We start from the raw sequence: 17,715 nt of genomic DNA on the forward strand, positions 1-17,715 counted from the left end.
AGTCAGGCATGACTTTCCCTTGGTGAATCCATGCTGACTGTTCCTGATCACTTTCCTCTCGTCTAACTGCTTCAGAATTGATTCCTTGAGGACATGCTCCATGATTTTTCCGGGGACTGAGGTGAGGCTGACCAGCCTGTAGTTCCCAGGATCATCCTTCTTCCCTTTTTTAAAGATGGGCACTACATTAGCCTTTTTTCAATCTTCCGGGACTTCCCCCGATAGCCATGAGTTTTCAAAGATAATGGCCAATGGCTCTGCAATCACATCTGCCAATTCCTTTAGCACTCTCTGATGCAACGCATCCGGCCCCATGCACTTGTGCACGTCCAGTTTTTCTAAATAGTCCCGAACCACTTCTTTCTCCACAGAGGGTTGGTCACCTCCTCCCCATGCTGTGCTGCCCAGTGCAGTAGTCTGGGAGCTGACCTTGTTCGTGAAGACAGAGGCAAAAAAAGCATTGAGTATGTTAGCTTTTTCCACATCCTCTGTCACTAGGTTGCCTCCCTCATTTAGTAAGGGGCCCTCTTTTAGTAAGGGGACCAGTGCTCTGTCTCTGCAGCTTCACAGCAAGGTGCAAGAACCCTGCAGAGGCAGTTATGGGATAAGCTGTCCATAAGGGTAGTCTCTTCTTGTACCCCTTCATTTAGAGATTAACTCATGTCCTGATGCAGAAGGTGTAATGTCCCTTCCAAAACTCTTGGCTTTTGAAATCCGTGCCATTGTTACTATTTTTTTTATGTAAGAAAGATGTGGACAAATTGGAGAGTCTGGAGGACAGCAACTAAAATCATAAAAGGTTTAGAAGACATTGGCATGTTTAGTCTTGAGAAATGAACACTGAAAAGGAGGACCTGATTAGCGTCTTCAAATAAGTTAAGGGCTGTTATAAAGAGGACGTTGATCAATTGTTCCCCATCTCCACTGAGGGTAGGACAAGAAGTAATTGTTTTAATCTGTAGCAAGGGAAATTTAGGTTAGACATTAGGGGAAACTTTCTTACTATAAGGATAGTTAAGTGCTGGGATAGATTACCAAGGGAGGTTGTGGAATCTCCATCTTGGTGAGATATCCACAAAAAGAAAAGGAGTACTAGTGGCACCTTAGAGACTAACCAATTTATCTGAGCATAAGCTTTCATGAGCTAGAGCTCAGAGTCATTGTAGTCCATGTTCTCCATCAAGATGGAGACCTTTGGTGGGGTATGGGGGACCATGTGCATTTTTCATAGATTCCAAGGCCAGAAGGGACCATTGTGATCATCTAGTCTGATCTGTGAAGAGCAAGTGTGAATTTTCCCCCATGGACTCAAGTTACCATTGCAGCACACTGTGCTATTTGTTAGGTACCATTTTAAAACTGTTTAAAACGTGAGACACTTTTGGTTTCTCTTCACATCCTCATCACCTCTGCTTTCCAGTCATTCAGCACGCACATGAGATTTCATAAGGCTGCAACCTCTAGCAGAGAGAGCGCTTACCTTCAATCCCAGATCTAGCTCCTTAAGGGAGCGCTTTATCTCGCTGGTGAGGATGTTCATGCGCTCACATTCCTGGAAGGCAACCACAATGTAGGGCGTCCTCTCCTCCACCTTTGCCATCAGCTCCAGGATGTTAAACTCATCTGTTAATTTCTCTAAAATCTCATCCAGAAGAGTCTTCACCTGTTTGCCAAAGGGAAGAGAGAGGAGTCAGTGAGTGTCCCATGTGCTTCCTCTACTGAATGGTGGAAGAGAGCTCCACCTGCCACTTACTGCATCGGAAAGTAATCAGTGTCTTGCTGAATCACACATGGCAACTTTCAAAAGAGCTTGTCCCAGCCTAGGAAAATTCAAATACCTACCAAACATCATGTCAAATAAGGCTCTTTTAAAAGGACTATTTATAAATGCCCACATGGCATGGCATACTCTATTTTGCATCCAGGTTTGCATTGCTCTTTCTTCCAAGGCCAGGTTCAATGCAAGAAGATGGATGAAGCTATAAAGGTAAAATCAAATACTGGTGCCTTCAGGATTGCTGACTTTATGAACGATTCTTTAATGTTTTAGTGACAAAACTTGGAGTTAGCTTAAAATTCCATTTAAAATAGAATTTGGTATTCTGAACGAATACAACATGGGGAAAAAGCATAACAAAGCAAGTTATTTCCTGTCTCCTTCACAGCTGCATTTGGAAATATGATCATTAGTGTGTAACTAAAACAGAAAATGCACCAGGAAAAACTCCAAAGCATCAGGCTAGCATTTTGTATACGGTGCGTCCTGGGAGCCTGTACGTATGCCAGCCACACTGCTATCCCCCATGGTTGATCGCTGTGTTCCAGCAGAGGCCACAGCCCGGTTTATTCGCAATGCTCTCACATCATCATCATCTTTCATATGGCTTGGGTAGGTAGCAATGACTACAAATTTGTATGTCCTCACATGATGATAATTAAGGCACTGGAGCACAGAGGACCAGTTAAAGTCCCTAGCACTGGCTATGATACAATTACACTAATCATGGGGAACTCCTGAAGAATGCGACTGGTTATTTCTGTTTCTTATACGCACTGTACAAAGGCTGACCAGGTTATAATAAAGGGTCATGAGAAAAAACAGAGACTAAAATGCAGCCAAATTAAACAAAGTCACCCAAGTGGGAATGGCTCCCTCCTCTGCCCATCTTACCTTTTCTTCCCTCGTAGCTCCTCCTCCTTCACCCACATTACTGTCATGAGGCTGCATCTCCAACACGGTGCGGAAGAGTTTCTCTGAGGTCTGGGTTAAGAAGCCGATTTCAGCATTTGGATGGAGACCATACAGGTACGGAGACTCGGCAGGCAGGGCATTGTCTATGTACTACACAGAAAGATCACACCTCCCATTACTGTTATGTACAGGGCTAGGGACTTTACACTTACTGATCGCATTGATGGGCTGGACAGCCATCACACACAGTCAGCCCAATGCAGTGTATCCAGCTGGACTGACCTGCGGTGCTAACAAACTGCTAGGAAGCAGGAGGGTGGAATTAGTAAAGCTGCTGGAATAATAATAATTTCTGCCACAAGAAAACAAGCCTGGCCATTGTTACAGGATGTCTTGGCTACATATCTCAGAGATGAGCCTCTTCTACCTTTTTATTTGCTACACATTTGGGCATCAATACTCTGAACTCTTTGCTGGGAATTTCACTTCCAGGAGTAGAGATTGTTTCACCAACTTTATGAACAAAAACTAACTAATACGCCAGCCCCTGTTGCTGCCTCTGCACATAAAGAACGGATGAAATCAGTAAGTAGACATCCAAGAGTCTTGAGTGTTTCTCATCAGACCCAATGCTAAAAGGAGTTTGAAACGGCCATTTTAGCAAACGGTATGCGGATGTAATTTTCCACTAGACCTGCTCAAGTCCCAAGAACTAATACAGTTGTTCTATTCATGCATGAACAGAAGAGCTCATGATGAAGTATCAAATTACCATTAAACTTGGCTCATCCAAGGGGATGCTTAACAGCTACAGAAAAAGAACATAACAGGAAATAATACAAGATGAGCTGGAACTCTGCAATCCTATTCACTGTCTCCTATGACAGATTAAAAGGTGATTATGGAGGACATTAACTTCAGCAGTATAAATAATACCAGCAAACAAAGAGGCTACCTGGTGATAACCATTGTAGTCCATGTTCCCCGGGAGAGGGAATCCTGGAGCTAGGAAAAGTTCTCCCTCCAGCATTTCTGGCTTAATAAATTCCTCCAAGTAGGTTTTGCAAAGTCGTCTGTCCCAGTCATCTGTGATGTGACCTCCATACATAATCTCACCAAAGAGGTAGCGCAAATCATCATAGGGGACCTAAATAATGAACCAAGAGGGCATGAAAGAGTCCATGCAGATGCAACTCCACTGACCTCATCATGGGGCTGCAGACAGGAAAGCAAAGAACTGATCTACAGGGTGAATGTTTTCATTTCACCACTTCATTTTTCTAAGTAATTGCATATCATGTAGCAGTTAAATCACTACATGCAGGAGAGCAGCCCAGAGAAACCCAGCCTGCAGAACAGATTTTGTGGGGTTTCCCGATGAGAAGCGAATCTCTTTGAAGTTCCATACATTAAACATAGATGGCTAGGCAGCCAAACATTTCCAAACATTGTCCCTAAAATGGCAGGGAGGAGACTTGCACATGCCAGAGCTGATATTTTATCTAAGTGTAGTTTGTAAGCTGCAACAGATGCAAGTGGAGCAGAGGCCGCTCCATATCCCCCTAAGATACACTGAGTTCTTAAGCTAGAAAGCCTGACGATGCCGGGGAATTGGCACTTAATGAAAAAGATTTCAGACGTTTCAACAGATGTGTAATAAGCATATGGGCTACAATCTGCACACATAGCTGATTCTTTTGTTTCATGCACCTTTGAATTGGCCTCCAGGTAATTGTACAGCACATTGACTGAGATAGTGAGGTCTCCAGTGTTAAAGGGGTAGGAGCGGTTCCAACCCTGGGGCCCAAACTTGCGTCTTTCTGCCACCACGGCATGGAAATAACAGAGGGCAAACAGGATGCTTTTGAACTCGTTCTCCCGAGCACACATCTCCAGCGTGTCCTGAAATGGAAACAGATCAGCAATGTTGTGCATTTCCACCATACCCTCCAACTCAGGGCTCTACAGGGGTCACAAACACTAATGAACTCAGAGCCTGGCGAATCCTCTTGCCCAGTGGCCTTGCAACATAGCAGCCTCATCCACTCATTTCTGCAGCAGCTAAGCAGTTTGGGGTTTTAAATTAAGCTTTGAGCCCATATAGTACTGAACAAACCTTCCAAATGTTCCCTGGTACAGTGATGAGTGCCCAGGTCTGCAGCCTACAGAGTGCTGTGAGCTAACTGCGGTGCAAAGCTTGGGTAGAATGCATGGCCTGGGGGGCTGGGCTGGGCCCTGGTGAATTCCACCAAGGCTGGGGGAAGAACCTCCCTTCACCACATACACACACTTCACAGCCCTGCTCCTGCCTCAGCTAGCGAAGGGGGAGCCTCTCTGAGCTCTGATTAACTCATGAATCAGGGTAGGTCCCTGGTTTCTATGAGACTGGAAATGCGGTGGCAGCTTTCTATGTTACTGCAATATTAAATACCCCCTGAAGCACTGAGCGGGCAGGTCTAGCTATTGACTGCAGAGCTCTATTATTGAAGTTGTCATGGGGACAGCAGAAGGTTTGGACAACCAGGGCTTTTGGTCCCTGGAAAGGTGAGGGGACAGCTTGGGCTTTTGGCCCCCAGGGGGAGTTTAGACCTTTGACACTGAGAATAGACACATCTCCTCTCCCCCTCTCCTTATGCATAGCAATCAAGGGGACCTGATGTTCTTTGCTGTGCTTGAATTCCTTGTTCCCCATCTCACTAGCTCTTACAGCAACTTAGCTGCCTCGCTCTCCTCTGCTCCCATATCTGCTGCTGCACCCAGCAATAGTGGATGAGAACTTTTGCTGGATGTTTCCACTGAAATGATCAGCAGTGAACTGACACCACACTGAGATCAATGGGGCAGTTCACATCTCTTCTGCAGGAGTGCTTTAAGCAGACACTGCTGCCGGGGTTACACAGAGGTTTCTCTCAGAGGTTTCTTAACCATGGCAAGTACTACGCATGAAAGCTCGGGGTCTGGCAAATGATTCTTTGGTCACAGAATCATGGGGCATGGAGGGCTGTGCTTTGACTCCTCAAAACTGTTGTCTGTCAGGGACTTCCCACCTGTCCCAAACCACGCATGCATTTACCCATTGGCAGTCTGCTGGCTGCAGACTGGCAGGATGAGTTGTCAAAGGCTCAATAAACTGATTAAAACCAAAGAGATGCAGTGTTGAGGGCCCCAAAGAGAAGAGAACAGTCCAGAGCCTTTCACCCCTGCCTCAGTCCCTGGGTCTGAGACTCCTGGCTTGTGAACTGGCACTGCCCACCTGCCATAACCATAGGCCTCTGTAGTGGGCATGCCTAAAGTACTGACTCTGCCTGCTCTGACTAATGTAATCCGCCACATAGACTGGTTGCCTGCAAAGCCCTCTTGTGTTCCGAGCTCTACGGGTGACTAGTGGCCGCACAGCTGACTGAGAACGAGGGGTGCAGCAGGCCAGAGCAGAGATCTGAGTCTGGGACAGAGAACTGTCCGGGAGTCACCGTTGTAACAGAAGCACTGTAGCACTGCGGCCTGAAAACGAACTCTTCGGTGCTCCAGGGTTTCATTAGCATTATTTACCCTGAGGGAGGTCATGGCCAGAGGAAAGAGCAGTACATTACCCGAGAGGGGTTTCCTTTCCATGGATGATACATTCTGAGGAAAACAAGCCTAACTGCCCTCTCTCTTCTAGCATTTTCACCTGATAGATACAACCTTCTTGTACTGAGCACACACCCAGCATGTACCAGCAGGAACTGCCAAGTAGTGGGGAGAATAACAAAACTGGACCTCTGACGCTATGCACTGATGCCCATCTTCCAGGCTGCGCTCTGCATAGTGAGTAGGTAACGGGCAGTGTCGAACTATTGGCAGGCTGGGAGGTGGAGGGGCGGAGAGCCTGAGTCATTGAGTCAATGAAGAGGAACAAAGGAAGCCAGCTTTCAGGGCTGAGCTGGGAGCGTGCAAGCGATAAGGCTTTGAGTGGGAGGCAAGCTGCCTGGGTCCATCTCTAGTAGAGTGAGTCTCTCTCACAGCAAGGAAGAGGATGTACAGGGCATAAAGTCAAAACACAGAGCCCTGCACCCCAGCAGCCCCTAAACATGAGGGAATTGGAGCCCTCCCAGCAGGGAATTGTGAGCCTGATCCTACTTGGGGTGGGAGGCTCCGCTAATTGAAAGTGGGAGCTGATTCCATCGCTCCCATCCTAGCTGGGCACCCGTAGTAACTGTCACCTTGTTTCCCCTTGTGACTGTCATTGCCGCTTTTGACTTAAAGCCAGAGAGGCTCAGGGTTTTTGCTGTAGCTAAGACACCATCCCCCCACTATGGCTTCTGGCACACGAGTGCCAGAGGTACGGCTCTACAGTGCTTCTGAAAGCTGGTCTTTCTGTTGGTCACTGCTCCCTTCATGCACCCAAGTCATGGTAACGGCAGCCACGGGAGCGCCCTTTTTGCCATGGAACTGTGCATTAGAATCCAAGCTGCTATTTAAAAATATTTCTATTTCTTGTGACTGGGGAGAAAACCTTACAATGCGACGACCCTGGTGTGAGCCAGTGCAGTGATGTCTGCTTGAGTCTGCAGTCAGCCTGAAACCATAGCTCAGGGAGGAGTGTATTACCCATTCACCTCATTGCGGCATTCACATGGAAAGCTAATGACAACTATTTTAGTGCCTGCCTTGTTAACTATTTCACTGCTGATTTTTTGGGCAGACAAATCCAGCCCACGTTTTCATCCCACAATCCCAAATGGCCTTCCATGTCTCCTCTGTGCCAAAACTTCCAGCTTTGCAATGACGACCTCTCTGATGCAGCTGTGTGTTGTTGATACATTGAGAACTGAAGATGGGAGTGAGGTTAGCATAAAATAAACAAAATTTAATAGCAAAATACGTAAAACAAAGGGTTGCTATACTGATTATATGATTTAACTTCACACCCATTCATTAACAATTTCCATTTCTTAGGTTACCCAACTCTGCAGCAGATTCCCAGGCTGCTGCACTGCCCCACTGCAGAATTCAGGGACCTTGCTAGGGAATAGAGGTCCCGCTTGCCATGAAATGTGCTGATCCTTGTTTAATGGGAATCATGGGCATCATGAGCAATCACTGCCCTGTTGTCCCCTCAGTTAGGGAGCAGCTTCTAAACTCCCTCGGTTTTTAGGGCACTGTTTTGCAGATATTATGAAAGAACAGGGTCAAAGCATCCTACCATGCTCGGAGCCCATTCTTTCCTCCGGCAACCTCCCAGTGACTTCAAGGGGACTTTGGTCTGAATGAAACCTGAGAAAGGATCTGGCTCATAGCCTCATTTGGCCTCTCTCTCTATTTAATCCCAACCTTTTCTTTAGCTACAAAACCAGAATATTCCCCGTGTACAATAATAAGCCTTCTTGTGGCTTTCAGCTGAACTAAATTTGAACATCCATTCCATACGCTGAGCAAGAATGGAACACAAAGCAGTGAAATGAGGTGTAAAGGTTCTCCTCCCACACATTGCAGGATTTTGTGATAAGAGGCATTTTATAATGCTCTAGCAATTTAGAAAATGTTAATTACTATCTGATTGAAATGAGCACAGGCAGGATGAAAACATTACTTTGGGGGAAGGTTCCCCCTCCCCTATTCTGTGGGACTTTCTGTGCAATTCAAAATGATGAATGGCTGTGGATAAAAATGGAATAATCTTCACTGACAGTTCACATTAACCCCTACCTAGAACCTCCCACCTGCACCTCCCTGGAGACTCTCTTCCTTATACTGCAGACGCCTTCATAATCAGAGCATCTAACAGAGTACACATGATACAGCACCTTCATCTGACAGGCCTGGATCCCCTTGTGCTCCTGGGCTGCAGGCTACACTGCAGCTGGACCTGAACAACTACACAGGGGTACACCCTGCAAAGCTTGATGCTTGTGCTCCTAACGAGCAATGACTGGCCACGCCAACAGTAGCCTTAAAACCTTCTCTACTGGCCAGAAGCACCATGTGGGCACAGGGGGGGCATCTTTTAAGGAGCATTCCACCTGCTGCTCTGTCATGCGTAGAAGCAGCTGACAAGGTCAGAATGCCCCTAGGGACTGCTCTGCGGTAGATGGTCTCCATCTCCCTCACTTCCCACAACAGGGGCTCTAGCTGGGAGACCTCTGCATGGGAAAGCGTGACTTCACTGCCCAACTGTGAGTGGAACAAGGCAGCTGCTCTGCACCAGCTGGTGATCCAGGGCTGTCTTAGGATAAGTGAAGAATAGCATGGGGATTTAGGGAGACAGAATACAGCTAGCCAGCTGGGATTTGGCTAAGCCTGGGAATAATGCCCCAGTCTCTAGGGAACGATGCCATAGGATTCTTGATACACATGAGTGGCCAGGGCCTTGGCTTTATCCCATCCACAAGAGAGGACAGGCAATATCACAGCAGTCCCTAGCACGAGAAATGGCATTGCCCCAGTGCTGACTCCAAGTGAAGATGGCTCTAGACTGAATCTCCATACCAGTGCTCAGGGATATCCTTGTAGGCTCCTGTCCAAGCAGAGTGTATGAGATTCAGGTGGTTTGATCACTCACAGGCTATCAAGTTGTTCCCTCTTTATTTAAATATTCAGCTGAAAAATGAATCTAATTCAGAGTCGGTCCCTATTCTCCGTACACAGTGGTTACCAAGAAAAGGGACATTTGTGAACAGTTCCCACACTGTGGTCTCAGAGATACCATGTACTTAGAATAAGAGACAAGTGCCATATCTCAGATACCACGGTACAGTAATAACTGGGGGCCCATTCTGAGTTTTAACGTCCACTCTGTGTGGTTGTCTATTGGTATAGACTTTGTATAATACTCGTGTAGTAACATGCAGACATAAAATTAAGGGCTTCCTACCAACATCTGCTGTTGTTCTTATGGGGCTGGGATGTTGAAGATGGCATACTTGTCCCTGGTTGATAATGGAGCCATGATCTGAAGACAGATCTGAGGGTCCCTCTCAGAGGGTCTGACCTCAGTGAGTCCTGCAGCTGAGTTTGCCTGCCTTTTTGGGCCAAGGCACAAAGCTTGATACTTTGAATAACAAACAAGAGCATGGCCTGCCCCAGGGCACAAGCACACATGTGCATCTGAGTCCAGGTACAGAGAGGGGCAAAAGATACCAGGCCTTCTTTTCCACTTCTTTGGGGCTCAGATCAGACCCAGCATCTGCCTTAGTTACTGTTGGAATGCAAAGTTTTTCATATGATACAAATACATCATCTGGCTTTTTCCTAAATATGGAACAGAAATATTTATTGAGCACTTCTGCCTTTTCCGCATTATTATGGACAATTCTACCATTTCCATCTAGTTACAGATCAATACCATTGTTAGGATTTTTTTTGTTCCTAACATACCTGAAAAACTCCTTTTCTCTGCTGCCCATAGATTTCTCCTCATATCCTTTTGCTTCCCTTTTCAATTTTGTACAATTCCTAGCTTCTGATTTATAATCATTGCTATCAAATTCCACTTTCTTCCATTTGTTATACACATTTTTTGTAAAGGGACTGCTAAGTGCCAATATGTACAAAAAGAAAAGGAGTACTTGTGGCACCTTAGAGACTAACCAATTTATTTGAGCATAAATTGGTTAGTCTCTAAGGTGCCACAAGTACTCCTTTTCTTTTTGCAAATACAGACTAACATGGCTGTTACTCTGAAACCTGTCAATATGTACAAACCAGCTGGAGGAAAACACACACTAACTGAAAAATCAAGTAAGGGGAGAAGGTGGCGTATGACTCTAACCCATAAAACCTAGTTTGAGTAACTAGTTACCCCTTAATGAACACTTTACTACAATTTATTTTTATTTTTTACACTTGCTTTTACTTTCTCTCTAAGCCAGGTTGTGGCTTTTTAGGCATCTAGTAAAATGTCCTTAAACAGTTTTAAATTATCATTGGATTGGTGCTATTTTGTTTGTTTCTTTGTTTGAATTCTCTCTCAACTGATCTGGCTCATAATTCTTTTTAGCTTTTTGAAACTGGCCCTTTTAAAGCACCAAGTATATATTACTGATCTGGACTTTATTCTGTTGGCACTTTATTCTTTATTCTGTTGGCACTTAATAAATGAGATCAAATCATGATCACTTTTACCTAAGTTAGCAGTAATTTTAGTTCTTTGATCAATTTCTCTTTATCTATCAACATGAGGTCTAATACAGAATTCTCTCGAGTTGGATGCAACCCTTTTTGAATTAGGAAATTATCATCTAAAATCTTTAGACATTCCAAGGAGATTTTAGTACTGGCAGCATGAGACCTCCCGAATGTGTCACTCAGACTGAAGTCCTCCATGATCACACAGCTTTTTCCCTACACATTTATACATAGTTCTGTAAGGAGCTGATCACCTATAGCAGACATCATGCCTTGTGCTTTATCTGTTAAGACAGTGATCCATAAGTGTTCTAGATAAGAACATAATAACATAAGAACGACCATACTGGGTTAGACCAAAGGTCCATCTAGCCCAGTATCCTGTCTTCTGACAATGGCCAGTGCCAGGTGCCCCAGATCACTTACTTCTGAACTGTCAGTGACTTGGAAACAGGTAATGCTACTTCGGACATAGAGTGCCACTCCCCCGCCCCTTTTGCCCACTCAATGCTGCCTAAATAGATTGTAAGCAGAGATTCTACAAGGTTATGCAGTGGCCACCTGGGAGCAGAAGGTAGCAGATATGCCACGTACATTGTGCTGCGCATCTGGATACACTCGTTCTTAACTAATCCAGCAATCTGTTTGGTTATTGTAGCTACCTCATGAAGGAAGCCAGTGATTCCTATGGAATGTCACCATACCTGGTTGAAGTTATCCAGGGCCTTGTGCAGGTTGGCATGCATCCCAGTTGGAGGTTCATTGGTGATTTTGATGGAGTTCTCCAGGATGCCCTGGGGGATGATGTGGCCATCAGGTGAAGGAGCAGGCTCTGCACTAATGAAGATGCGGAACTCCTGGTGGCTGCCTTCACTATGCTGCTCAAGTTTTTTCTCCAGAGAACTCAGCCACTTGGCCACCAGATGGATATTCTAGTACGGAGAAATTGGACAATACTTTGTCAACTGCTGGCATTACATCTGGAGTGAGCAGCCATCAAATATAGCACCAAGATGAGATTAAGGAGTCCCCTCACACTCCAGAAGTCAATACCTTTCCTAACAGAGAGTGTAATTCATGTCCGCAGACATACAGTGGGCTTAAGGCCTGAGATTTTATACATTCTAAAGTTAAAAATAATCAAGACAAAGAACTAGCGATTAGAGAAACAGCTCTCAGATTGTTTGTTTTCTTAGGCATGATAATCTTCTGTTTGTTACATTAATGTAAGGCTGTCGAAGCCGCATTATTTTCCCAGAAAAGGGAGAGTTTCCTTAGACAGATGCAATGAAACTGTTTGATAATTTTTAGTAAAATAATTCATGCTCAGTATCAATAGATGTCCGTTCCCAGGAAACCAAGTTTAACAGGCTTTTCAGCATCACAACATCTAAGCTTTGTTTATTCGTACAACTGGGCTTCTAATGAGAATGGGCTTCTAACGCCCATCAGTAAATTAACACACACACTCGTTCAGGGCTACACAGAGGTGGGACATTGGTGGAAACCCTGTAGTGTTTCCCCAGCTGACCATTCTACTGACATGACAGGAAATGGGCCTTTCTTCTGAGAGACTCAGGAGGCAGGGCACAGACAGCTGGGGATTGTGGGTAAAAATGATCTGGCAGCATGACTCGCCTTTCCCCAGTTATTTATTAGTTGAGGATGACAAATACTGGAAAACGCCTGGCTAAATTCTGGAGGCCTGGGACTGATCCAGACCCTTAGTTGAGGGGACATAAGGTGGATAAAAGCTCAGGTGCCATAGAAACTGACAATCCATCAAGATGATCAACACCACCTAGAACACAGAAACCAAAAAGAGAGGAAATCTTACACAGAAATTAATGCGGATAAGAAGAAAAGATGCTTTGGGAGGATGTGACCACTGCTGCTCCAGAACCCATTTCTGGTCCCTCTTGTGAGACACGGATGGAGGGGTTGTGGCCAGGAGTAGAGGAGAAGGTGAACAGCAGTGTTGGTTTGTTTGTCTGTTCCACGGGAAAGGAGGGAAGCCTGAGACAGTATGATAACAGCCTGGATCAGAACCACAGCTGTTAGTACTTTTGCCCAGGAATCTGGTTCGGGGATGATCTAGCACTGAGACACAGAACCTGACATGAGGCACGAAGGACTGGCTGGTGTTACATTAGCTAGAGGCTGCTGCAGGTGCCACATTGAAGAGAAGGCAGAGTGTGCTAGGTTATATATAGAAATAGGGCTGTGCGGTGTGCTAAGCTGGGCCAGTGAATGTGCCCTTTCCAGTTGCCATGTCATGACTTTGCATTTAGGGGCAAAGGTCCTGTGTGTAAGTACAGATTTCTCTACTGATATTGTACAATAGTTGCCATTAAAAGTCAGCATTTACCCAGGGTATCTGAGACACTGCAGTTATATCCCATTGATGTGCAAGGTACCTACTGGCAAAGATTGACCCCTAATGGAGACCACAGCCTGTATATAGCTGATGCCAAAGAGTGAAAGGAGACACAGAAGCAAGGCTTCCTCCAACCTTGCTGATTAACTCAGTTAGACTACACATTTGCTATGCCCAGAAACCATTCCCTGAACCAGTTATCTTGCTAGTATCAGAAAATAGGAGCCATATTCTCTTCTGGTGTTACTTGGGGTAATTCCACAGACTTCAGAGTAGCTTTCTGGATTTGCATCTTGCCGTGTGAGAACCAGATATTCAAAGGTATATAGGCACTCCAAAATAGGCAACTGGTGGGACTGTCAGAAAAGCCTATGGAGGTTGGGCATGTAACTCCACAGATTTCAATAGACATATCCACTAGACATGTTTGAAAATCACACTAAGTTCCAGTCTGCATTTGTAGGCACCTAATAATCTTTGAAAATCTGTCCCTGAGTGTCTAATTACTTCCCACATCTTTTTAGTGCTACCTGCAGCATGCTTTGCCTGCAGTTCAGCGTGGAATGTGCCACAGCAAAGCCACAGGGACTGTTTAAAATATCAGGAGGCAGGGGGAGGTGCAAAGGGGAGGCAAAATGCAGAGACCACAACAAAACCCATGGGGCTGTGTTTAAATGGGTAACAAGTCAATGGGTCTCTGTTTCTTTGACCCAGGCACCATGTTTTTCAAATGCAAAGATCACTATCCTTGCAGTGTGGGGCTCTTTGTAGAAGGCATTCATCCAGAAGCTGGGACTGAATTCTCTCTTGGCAGGCACCTAGTGATGATGGTGCACTTTAGTCCAGTTTGCAAGGCAGCTAGTGTGTGTATTGTGTTTTGATGTTAGGCAGATTTTTACTGAGGCCTGTTATCCTACATCAGTGGTTCCCAAACTTGTTCCGCTGCTTGTGCAGGGAAAGCCCCTGGTGGGCCGGGCTGGTTTGTTTACCTGCCGCGTTCGCAGGTTCGGCTGAACCGGCCCGGCCCACCAGGGGCTTTCCCTGCACAAGTGGCGGAACAAGTTTGGGAACCACTATCCTACATACAAGGCAGTGTTTAATCAATACAAAATGATATACAAAAATCGACATTAAAATGTTATATTAAAACTTCAAAGTCGTACTCAGAAGCTAGGAAATGTCAGCATTTAGGCTGTCCATGGAACTTTAATTTGGCCCCCATGTGCATATGCATCACAATGCAATCTATAATTATGTGATCACATGGTTCTTTTTCACAGGACCTCCGCTGGAGCCTAGTCTGGGCCAGAAGTGAGGTTTATGAATAAGTATGCAGCTTCCGCAGTGGTGGCACTTCAGGAATGCACGTAGTACTAAAGAGAAGAATAATTGTCCAGGGAATGAACAGACACTGGATGGAGAGGTTAGATACATCTCTCCCACAGGAAGTGGCTTGCATCCCTCAGTTCCAATCAAATGATACTCCAGAAGGAGAGGGTGCGGGTATGGCTTTCATTCATGTTGACAGGATGCAAGGTTTCTAGTTTAGAGCTTAAATAAATAAAATAATAAATAAATAAAATCACAGCTTTCGTTTCCTTTAATGATTTGGGACCATGCTAGTATTAAGTGGAGCAGGAGGGAATCATGGGTCCCGAGGGGTCCTTTCTGTTGTAAAATATAACAGTGAGAAAAACAGCGGACAAAATGCAATTATACCCTGAGTGTTAATGCAGCAGTTCTTTCCCACCGCAGTCAGGGCTAGAAATGGCAAGGAAATCCCACAGACTCCAGGCAATCAACATGCTCTATTACTACTAGTCCAATAACAAAACAAGAATTGAGAGACATACACAGCCAGCCATAAAGAGCTAACATTTTATGGATAAAGCTCAACACCAACACCAAAAATATTGTTCCTTAAGTATCAGAATAGATACAGAATGACAATGGTTTTTTTTCTACATCAGTTTTTTTTACAGAATCATGTGGTTGAAAAAAACCTTTTGATTCAACTTGTGTTGATGTGATGCTACTGAACAATACTTGCCGGTATTGCTAGCCTTCTGAAGATTGATGCAAAGAGCGTTTCTGATCTGATGGCTAATGGAGGGTCAGTGCTGGGAGAAACAACTCCAGACAGTCTATTTATGCTTTATTCCTTCTTTTTTTATGTAACTATTAAAATTTAAATAGAGTGAAGGGGGGAAAAAGGAAAACAGATAGTATACAATTTGTTGGCATTAGGGATTTATGGCCTCGGTTAGATGAACAGTCCCTCAAAGGAAAGAAGTAAATAAGAAAATGGGGCAAATTTTCATAGGAAAAAAGGATTGTATCATAGAATCATAGAATCATAGAATATCAGGGTTGGAAGGGACCCCTGAAGGTCATCTAGTCCAACCCCCTGCTCGAAGCAGGACCTATTCCCAGTTAAATCATCCCAGCCAGGGCTTTGTCAAGCCTGACCTTAAAAACCTCTAAGGAAGGAGATTCTACCACCTCCCTAGGTAACGCATTCCAGTGTTTCACCACCCTCTTAGTGAAAAAGTTTTTCCTAATATCTAATCTAAACCTCCCCCACTGCAACTTGAGACCATTACTCCTCGTTCTGTCATCTGCTAACATTGAGAACAGTCTAGAGCCATCCTCTTTGGAACCCCCTTTCAGGTAGTTGAAAGCAGCTATCAAATCCCCCCTCATTCTTCTCTTCTGCAGGCTAAACAATCCCAGCTCCCTCAGCCTCTCCTCATAAGTCATGTGTTCTAGACCCCTAATCATTTTTGTTGCCCTTCGCTGGACTCTCTCCAATTTATCCACATCCTTCTTGTAGTGTGGGGCCCAAAACTGGACACAGTACTCCAGATGAGGCCTCACCAATGTCGAATAGAGGGGAACGATCACGTCCCTCGATCTGCTCGCTATGCCCCTACTTATACATCCCAAAATGCCATTGGCCTTCTTGGCAACAAGGGCACACTGCTGACTCAGATCCAGCTTCTCGTCCACTGTCACCCCTAGGTCCTTTTCCGCAGAACTGCTGCCTAGCCATTCGGTCCCTAGTCTGTAGTGGTGCATTGGATTCTTCCATCCTAAGTGCAGGACCCTGCACTTATCCTTATTGAACCTCATCAGATTTCTTTTGGCCCAATCCTCCAATTTGTCTTGGTCCTTCTGTATCCTATCCCTCCCCTCCAGCGTATCTACCACTCCTCCCAGTTTAGTATCATCCGCAAATTTGCTGAGAGTGCAATCCACACCATCCTCCAGATCATTTATGAAGATATTGAACAAAACCGGCCCCAGGACCGACCCTTGGGGCACTCCACTTGATACCGGCTGCCAACTAGACATGGAGCCATTGATCACTACCCGTTGAGCCCGACAATCTAGCCAGCTTTCTACCCACCTTATAGTGCATTCATCCAGCCCATACTTCCTTAACTTGCTGACAAGAATACTGTGGGAGACTGTAATACTGTGAAGATGATTTATAACTCCGAGGGGAACTCTGCAAATTGCTCCACTGCATGAGTCTTTCCCGCCAGCCAAACAACATTCTCCACCACACTTCTGAAAGCGTATGTTGCACCAGTTTTCTATCTTTTTCGCTTCCACAAATTAACTCTGGAGGCCCCATAGTAAATGGAGTTAAATAGTCATGTCATTCCTTTCCCATATATTTTTCTATGTCAGATTTTGAAGCCTGTGACAGAGTCCTTGTGTGAGTCAGGTCTGGATGAGTGCACATCAGTAGGCATTGGAAAGCACTTCTGAATCCCCCATATATTTACAGCTAAGGCTTATGGCTAGGCTGCATGCAGAGGGATGCAAATCTCGCAGTCTGCGTTTGCAGAATTGTCTCAAGTGGAAGTGAAATTGAAGTTTCAAGTGATTTTTTTTCTTATTATTTGTTTAGCTAGCCAGATCTTGCAGCTGGATCCATGCAGAAAGGCCAGCGCCTGCTCCAAGCACTGGTGAAGTCAAACTACTGGAAAGGCAGAAAAAAGGAAGCTAAAGAGAGAATTGCCACAAATTTACCCCTGCGGTAACGTCACCACTTTAGCAATAAAATGACCATTTGTTCTACAGAGGGTGTGTCAGCCAGAGCGAGTATGCCTGTGAACACGAGTGAACCTGAGTGTACATGTGCAACATCGAAGTGCTTCTTCAGCCATATACTTCAAAGCAGCTTTACTCTGACAGAGAATGTATATCACACGATGCTGGGGTTGCCATAGTAATGATCAGAAATAGTAACACACACAAACCAGCATTTACTTAAGAATTTATTCCCTTCATCTACAGTGTGAGACTGTGTGGAGCCCCTTCACATTTTGGAGACTGCTGGGAATTTCTGCTTCATGCCTTATCCCAAATTACCTTCCAAAGTAATGACAACTAGCCATTTTTACAAGGTCTGATCATCTCAAGAAACACACTGTGAAAACCATAACTCTGTACAGTAAATCTGAGAACTAGGCTAGACAATGAGAACCCCTAGCATACAGTCCAGGGAGGGCTCCCTTCATCAGTTAAA

General features: G+C 45.1%; 1 protein-coding gene across 1 annotated transcript in view; it reads right to left on the reverse strand.

Annotated features, from left to right (window-relative positions):
• DNAH9 (dynein axonemal heavy chain 9) overlaps nt 1-17,715 on the reverse strand; it is a 398,671-nt gene that overhangs the window by 16,246 nt on the left and 364,710 nt on the right. The window contains exons 63-67 of the mRNA XM_077834481.1: nt 11,503-11,730; nt 4,403-4,594; nt 3,648-3,839; nt 2,672-2,842; nt 1,481-1,663 (exon numbers count right to left, since the gene is read on the reverse strand). Of these exons, the coding sequence (XP_077690607.1) occupies nt 1,481-1,663; nt 2,672-2,842; nt 3,648-3,839; nt 4,403-4,594; nt 11,503-11,730 (966 nt within the window). The remainder of the gene's footprint in view (nt 1-1,480; nt 1,664-2,671; nt 2,843-3,647; nt 3,840-4,402; nt 4,595-11,502; nt 11,731-17,715) is intronic.

This window comes from Eretmochelys imbricata, chromosome 14 (assembly GCF_965152235.1).
Source record: "Eretmochelys imbricata isolate rEreImb1 chromosome 14, rEreImb1.hap1, whole genome shotgun sequence".
Classification (NCBI taxonomy): domain Eukaryota; kingdom Metazoa; phylum Chordata; order Testudines; family Cheloniidae; genus Eretmochelys; species Eretmochelys imbricata.